The 8,269-nt window shown below is 53.9% G+C and overlaps 1 protein-coding gene across 1 annotated transcript in view; it reads right to left on the reverse strand.

Annotated features, from left to right (window-relative positions):
* LOC108577773 (slo-interacting protein 1) overlaps positions 1–8,269 on the reverse strand; it is a 22,803-nt gene that overhangs the window by 3,273 nt on the left and 11,261 nt on the right. Inside the window, exon 2 of the mRNA XM_017940976.1 lies at positions 31–260. Within this exon, the coding sequence (XP_017796465.1) occupies positions 31–260 (230 nt within the window). The remainder of the gene's footprint in view (positions 1–30; positions 261–8,269) is intronic.

Raw genomic sequence — 8,269 nt, forward strand, 5'->3', positions numbered from 1 at the left:
TCCTCCTCCTCCTCCTCCTCCTCCTCCTCCTCTTCTTCCTCGGGCTCGAGAAGGCCGGCCCAGTCGGTTTGCACCGCGGTGGAGACAAGATTGGAGGATGGATCGTCGGTGTGTTCCCCTCGTTTGTTCGGTGGTTGTTCGGACCTGTGGCCGTGCGCCGGCTGTCGCCGCAGCACCTCCACGATGATCGGTTCTTGGGCCGACTGGAAACAACGCACCGCGTCCTCGTGGCTCGAGTTCGACACGTCCTGACCGTTCACCTGTAACCAGCGAGTTGAGGTCTGGTGAAGCGGACCGCGACGCATATATTGGCCAACCGAACGAAGAAGAAACGTTCCTCTTCAAGAGTCGGGTTGTTTTTATAAACGCGGCGTGGCACGACCCGGCTCGGCTCGGCGACCAGGTCAATTGAGGAGAGTGCAAACGGAAGCGAGAGCTCTCTTCTTTCGTCTAGAGAAAGGAGAGGGAGGCGTTTAAATGCAAGAGACAGCGGCGGACGGTTCTTTGACGATTCTAGGACGAACTTTCTGTACGATCCATTAACGGAATTACAGATATTCATCGCGTCCTTGTTTCCGTCGGTTTCGAGTGTGTAACGAGAATCGTTAAGCTATTTACAGTTTGAAGCGGCTGCGGCGGTCGTTTTACGCGAAACTAAGAGGGCTGAAACGCTGTCTCGACTTTTCCACACCGACAGAGCCCGATCATCGGCCTGTGCACACTGGTAAAAAGGTATTCGTTCTCGGGTTAGGTTGGCAAACGCGAGCAGTAATTAAAAGACGCTCTATCGATAGCGGCTTTCCTCGCGGGAGACCGAGGTGACGGACGGAAATGTATCGGTCAGGTCATCCTCCTCGTCGTCTACATCCTTTGAAAAGTAGTCGACGACGAAGCGCGACGCGTGAAACGCAACCACGAGCGAGCGAGGGAGCGAGCGAACGTTCGTTCGTTAATTCGTTCCATTAGTCGCGGTCTCTCCTCCGTCTTGGTCGCGGCAATTTCCAGGTAAACAAGGCGCTATCCAGCCAAGAATTATCGCGACTCGGCGGCGCCGCGAGCGGTTGCGAATCGCCAATTTATTTCGCGCGATACGTCCCGAGAGTGGGACGGGGGAAATTCGTTTGGCTCCGCGCGAGGTTCGGAAGGGAAACGGTGAGAGAAGGTAAGGGGATAAGAGAGAAGGCGAACGGTGGGGTGAGAGAAGGCAGGCATTTCTGCTGGCAAAGCGCGGATTGTGAGGCAGCCGGCAAGGGACGCGCAGGGAGAAGGAATCGCGTACAAGGAAGAAAAAAGGGAGCCGTCAAGCTGTCGCTCGCGTTCCGTAAACACGGAAGTCTGAAGTGCTCGGGCTTTGAACACCGACGACTACCGAACGACGACGACTACGAGAGCACGACGACGACGACGATCGCAATTATCGTCGTGACTGAGATGGCCGGAAAACGCGTGCTCGTTTAAGTTTCACCCACATGTAGAGGAAATTTGAACGGGCGACAACGAACCGAGCAGGCACGGCACGCGCTCGTTTCGACGCACCGGAGGGGCTTCTCTCTCTGGCATCATCTCGGCTGCCGAGGATAATGCTTCCTCGATAAAGATCCACCGAAACGCAGTTCGGATTCGCTCGTAAATTATACCGGCGAAACTTTCAAAGTGTCTCCAGTCCCAAAGTTGGAGCCGCGACGCGAAACTCGTGCTGTTGAAAGGGCAACGCCGCGATAATCGCTTTCTGGCGATATCGCAGGTAACTAATTCGCTTCCACCTTATCTCCCGCACCGCCACTCGAAACTCGTCCGCGATGCGATGGAAATTTCGGGATCTACAGATTGCCCAACCTAACGATCGTCCCCCGACCTCCTACTTTTCTCCGATTCGGTCGAATCGCGTGAAAATGCCGTTGCGCATTTTCGACGAGTGGCAGGCAAGAAACGGTGTTCGCTCGGAATCGCAGACAACAACCGGGGTATTAAAGAGGGAATCGAACCTCTTCATCTGCCAATTAAAAACGCTATCCGACGCGACGGTCCGTTTACGGCGGTCCGCGACTCCTTGCAGTTTACGAAACTCGCGTACCAAGCGAGCAATAACTCGGAGCAAATCGACCAACCCATTATCCAACTATCGACAGCAATGTCATCGCGATCGCGCTCGTTTCTACATGCTTTTATGCGTTGCTTTTGCCGGTAGTGCAGGCTTATTAGTGCACGGCTAAATGCACGGTTCGGTGAGCTTTCGCGATCGATACGTCGATTCTTCGAATAGAAAGACCGCGATAAATCCGCTGATGCTCCCGATAGGGTAGAGGGATAGAGAGGGAAGATGAAAATAGCCGCGCCCACGGCGAAAGACGAGTGAGAAAATTGAACGAGGAGGGAAACGCGTGCTCGCGTAGTATAGGCCGAGAACCATGAAAACGTCGACGGATCGCGCTCGTCTATGCGCCAGCAGCTCGACTCCACTCCCGGATTAACGGAAAATCTCCCGTTGCTCTTGCCTCCTTCCTCCTCTCCTGGGCTTTACCCTGGCCGGTCGCGGCAGGCTTCGTCGAAACGAGGCGAGACGAGACAAGAATTCGCTTTTCGTCCTCGTCTCCCCCCTTCTCCACGGCAAATAATAACCTCTCCCTTTTTTCCGTGCCACGAGCCAAGTGGCTCTTCTTCCAAAGGGCTCGTTACACCCTGTTTCGTTCGAATCTTAACCTTTTACCGCTACCTTAGAGCGAGGAGCCGCTCCTATCCCGGTCTTCGCTGCTTTCGCGCCTTCTCTCCCTCCTCCTACTATCATCTCTAACGCCTATACGAAAATTGACACTTCCAATCCATCTGGTTATCTGGAAACCTCGTAACGAGATTCCACGTGTATTTCGAGCCCCACAAACCTATCCTCGACGCATGTTCCGCCGCCGCCACAGCCGCCACAGCCGCCACAGCCGTCACAGGCGGAAAAGAGGAAGGGTGAGATCGGTCGATAAGTTATTCGCGGCCACGATTTTCCCGCGACTCGCGAAAACCCGGGACCGTACCTTTACGGTCGCCGTTTTTTTCTCGAGTCACCAAGCGGATAACTTTGCTTTTCCGCTCGACCATCCGTGCCGAGCCGATCGGCCGAGTCACTGGCTATCCTGGACGCGTGAACGAACACTCGACACAGACCCGTCCAGAGGATACGCGGGGGTCCATCCCATCCGCCGAGGAAACGCGACTAACTGGAGCCCTGCCAGCTCTTGCTTCTCGATTAATTTATTCCGTCTGGAGCGCGCCTACTTCCTCCCTCACTCTTTTCGTTCGCTTCAGTTGCCGTTCGTTGCGCGTCTTCCACGCGCTCCTTCTGACCCTTCCGCAGAATTTTCATTCGAAATCCCCAATCCGATACCAGCCGACGAGTTCAATATCGCGTTTCCGTGATTGCAAGTTAAACGCGATTAAGGACTCTATTACGGTCTCGTTGCTCGTACTGGAACGGTAGGAGAGAACAAGCACTGGCAATCTCCGCGTGGAAAATTCGTTCCGATGCCACGCTAATAGCTGCTGGACACTGGCTTCGCGAAACGACGAATCGGCCGTCACTCGGGGAGACATTTTTGCCAAGAGACTTGGAGGAATCGACCGTGAACGGGACACCTCGACGCGCTTTTGCTCCATCGGAAACTGTTCGGGTTTTACGGAACGTTGCTCGATATGGGAAAAGTGCGTTCGCGTTATCGAGCTTCGCGACCCACGGGGAAACGTGGAGGAAGGAAGGCAGGAGGGAGGAAAGCGCGACCAGCCAGCCAGCCAGCCAGCCAGCCAGCCAGTCAGCCACCGAGACCGCTTCGAAGGGAGAAGAGCAAGAATTTCTTACTAATAGGGTTGTTAGCGCCACTTCGCATAAATATTCTCGCTTAGCGAACAACCGAGAGAGAAGGAAAGAGTCCACGGCTCACGCTTTACCGTCCCCTGCGGCAACCGAGCCTTTCCTCTTTTCTCCCTCTCCTACCCTTTCCGCCCTTTTTTTTTTTTACCACCACCTTCTCCTTTTTCTTCTACTCCTTCGCTTGGCCACCTTCTCCTTTTCCTTTCCTTTTACCTCCCTTCTCGCGAGCTCTCCGAGCGCGCGCACCCAACACCACCAACCCAATTCCTTTGGTCGATTAAACCGAGAGAGCTAAAAACTAGTTCCGACAATAGATCTTCTACGATAGATCGGGAGCAATGATCCGGAAACCGAAGGAAATGAACTTTTCCTGCCATCTATCAACCGATCAAAAGGTGGCAGCTAGACAGACGAGCTGGGGGGAGGAGAAAGACACGAAGACGGAACGGAAGGGTAGGATAGCCGACGCGGGCCGGTTCGGACCTCGTCACGTTCGTCGATGGAGGAAAGAAATATCGGGATAATTAGGTTCTCCTCTCGGTGCTAGTTCGGCATCACGAGGATCTAAATTACATTATTTAGGAAAGCGATTTCCAAGACTCTCGAACAAACGATTCCTCCACATAGGCAATGGGAAGGATCGTTGGACAAAGGCAAGAGAAGAGGCGTCGTCCATTTTTACGAATGGCAACGGCCGCTCGACCATCCAGGCACGATACAATTTCGTTGAAACGCGCGCGGCCCGTCCCGATCGCTTCGCGCTATCGACCATTGTTCGCGCCCTTCGAAAATCCATCGAACCCCGCCAGAAGTCTGTCCGCTCTATTCGCTCTTTTCACGCACGCACAGGTCGATCGTTATCGTCGACTCGCGCCTCCTTTACGGTCCACCGTTGTTGCTCGACGAATACCCCAACGACTCACCCGCCCCGTCCTTTTCTTCCCTCGAAACGCATCCGAGTTACCAACCATGTAACCTCCTCTACTTCTTCCGATAAGGATAATCGTCGTCGGCCAAGAAGCGACCATTGTCCTGTTTGGCCGCGTTCTCCCACCAGAACTCCCGCCAGCCTCACCCCTAGCCCCGCAACCCCCCTCTCGTCCCTTGCTCGCACCTTTCATCGCTTCGCATTCGCCGTGCTCTTTCTTTCTTCTCATCGATCGCCATTCAAACCTTTGCACGACGAAAGCGTAATTAGCGGCAACCCAAACCGACCATCTACGCTCCAAATCGTACAGCCGTCGCCGTTCCCGCTTTCTATAACGTGCAAATCCGTCTGCAACAATTTTCTTGGACGCCGCGCGACCAAACGTCGAGATCCAATCGATCATCCTTTCCCACGCGTTTACTTCGATAATTGGTGACGCGAACGAGCTGCACCCCCGACTAATTGCCGAGTCTACCTACCTACCATCGGAACTCGTCGAAATATCGAATCGCTCTCCGCTCCCCGGCAGCAGTAAAAAAAGAGCCAAATCGAGGAAGCGACCGAGTTTCAGAAATCGAATTAAATTGCTTATGTACGTAGACCAGTTCGCATCTAGTAACTGTTTCAGACGCTCTAGACACGGCAGAAATTCGATAGTCGAGTTCGGTTCCTCGGCAAAGTATGTACATTACTCTATATGTATGCTAGCTACTCCGAATGAATCTGAGTCGGGAACGCGGTCGGGAACGCGCACGACTTTCGCTCGACTTTCGTCGCCAGAAGCGACTTCCTTCCTAATCATTTTCCCAGGGGAGAAAAGTTGGCGTACGCCGAGACCGCTCGGGGATCGCGAATTAGCTCGGCCAACAAAACTTCTTCTACTTCCCTTCCGTAGCCGTCTGTTGTGTTCGGAAAGCGAACGGTAGTCCCGATCGATCTATAGGCAGTTGGAAGACGGTTGGAAAATCGAGAGGCAAAGGACACCCGGTTAACTCGTTCCGCGACGGTAACCGCTAATCCCTCGGTTTTCACGCTCGAAAGAGTATTTCTCGATGGGGCGAACGCGGAAGGTAATCGTCGCCGGCACGGGTAAACGACGTCGAGCGCGCAAATTCGAGCTTCGGAGCAGGGATGTTCGACCATGCGAGAACTTCAACGCCGATGAGCAACCAACGGCAAACGGGGAACGGATCGAAGGCGGATCTGCGCTCTCTCCTAGAGCAGAATAACCAAGTTGTTGCTTCCCTCGAGATGCCGAGGCAGCCGATCTTCTTGACCGATTTGAAAATCTTTTCCCCGTCGATCTTTCCCGTGGCGAAAGGGGAAAAGCGGAGAAGCGATAGATTTAAAGCGTTACCAGCCGGACGCGAACGAAACCCTCCACCTCCTGCTTCTACCACCGAAATCCCATCAACGTCGCCGAGAGCAAATCCTTGCATAATGGAGCGATCTCCCCGACCCATCGATCCTCCGGCTTCACCTCCATCTCCAACCGCCTTAACCGCTTGAATCGCCTCTCGCTCCTGCTCCAGCCTTCACGGAATGCTACCTGGCCCTTGCCCTTCTCACCCCATCTCACTCTCCTCCTACACTGCCTCGTACACAAGCACGCGCAACCCTTGCTTTCAATTTTCTCCGTGGCCGGCCCACCACGCGGCAACCATTCCTGTTCAAATTCCTATTACACGCACGCCGGCCGGCCGTAAACGCAACGAGACGTAACAATTTCGAAGGCTAGCTGCTCGATCCTCGAAACGAGAGGTGCGTAGAGCACCGCTGTCCCGAAAGCCCCTTCGAGTAATTACCGGTTCTCGCAATTAGGAATGCCTGCCGGCTAGTTACGCTGTGATGTTCGACGAACGCGCGCAATGCGCCCTGCCATGCCGCTCCGAGCTCCTCCTACGACGGTCAAGAGGACGACGATGACTGGGAAACACGGAATCGAATTCGGTATACCGATAGACTCCAATCAGGAGCATCCTTTATTTCTTCCCTATTCACCAGCTATTTATTCGATTGGTTGTTCTATTAAAACCGGATATTCGAGGAAATGTCGGTCTAGTTTCGGCTTTCATTTCATTTATCGTACTGCGATCGTATTCAACCGGTCGCGAAATATCTCTCTCGGTATTCCGTCCATCTATCGCGAACCACCTTCTCTATCTATTGATGGATTTGCGCAGTCCTAAAAGAGCTATTCACGCGATGCATTCGCGATGCATTCGCGATGCATTCGCGATGCATTCGCGTGAATGGATAAACGATATCGGATATCTAATGATCGCCGCGACATTCTTGATTGACGCCATCACCGATCCTAGCCACAGCTCGTAGTAAAGGGATGCGGAGGATGGAAGAGGGCAGAATTGCTGCTTCTATGAAAGAGGCGTAGGTGTGTGTGTGACGATGATCGCGTGCCGAGAAAAAGGAGAATAAACGGGAACGGCATGGCAATCCGAATGAAACAAGTTTCCGTCTTTCTAAAGGCTCTCCTCTCTCTGACTCGAATCGACGCGACGCGACGCGACGCGACGCGGGGAACTCTGTACACGGTTGACCGAGCTTGGACGGTCCCCTTGGCAAATACTGGCTTCGACACACAATATTATCGCGCTCCGGGCATCTAAACTATCGCGAGACCGTTTCAGAGCGCGAAATCTGACTCTTTCAACGACCGCCACCCGATTCCAAGCTTCCGCCGCCGAGTCTCCATTTGAATGCAAAGAAGAGCACCCACCTCTCCTTTCCTCGCTCCAGCCAAACTCCGCGAATTCTCACTTACGTACAAATACTCGGGTAGGTATACGTATATCTGACGAGTCGATTGGCAGCAATCTAATTTCCGCCTGTCCCAGGGTGGTTGTTCTGTCGGGCGTCGGGAACAAAAGATCGGCGCGGCGCGATCGATCGATCGGTCACGCGCCTTCTTCGGTCGCGAGAGAAAACCTCCCCGAATAATTCTCTCCGAGCAATTAATGCCGCGACATTGGCGCAATTACCGAACACTCTCTGAGAAAAACATTATCCGTCTCCCCACCCATCTTTCGTCTCCGTCCATTTTTCCCTCTTCCCTCGTCGAGGGTGCGAATTAACGAGGTATTTTTCCCGGCTTATCGGCAATCAAGAGTACCCAGACGCTTTCAATCGCGAACAACGTCGCCGATTACGAGAAAAGTAATAAAGCACGGCAGGAGCCCCGACCCCTTGGCCATGGAGATCGTCGATGCTAGATGCTAGAGAGGGGTTTGTGTCGTGTCCGAGTATGTACCCGCGCACCGACCATCTATCTCTCTTTGCATGGTTCGGTTAAGGGTATATGTAGTAAGAATTCCCGATCCCCCGAGGAAAACGGCCCTGGACTCGAAAGCGTGAACGGAGAAAGAGAGTCGAACGTGCGGTAGGTGCGAGTGCGGCGTCGAAAAGGTGGATCGTCGAGGCGAAAGAGCGAAAGAGGGAGGGGGAGGGGGGAGGAGGGGGGGGGGCGGGGG

Source organism: Habropoda laboriosa, unplaced genomic scaffold (assembly GCF_001263275.1).
Source record: "Habropoda laboriosa isolate 0110345459 unplaced genomic scaffold, ASM126327v1 scaffold816, whole genome shotgun sequence".
Taxonomy (NCBI): Eukaryota; Metazoa; Arthropoda; class Insecta; order Hymenoptera; family Apidae; genus Habropoda; species Habropoda laboriosa.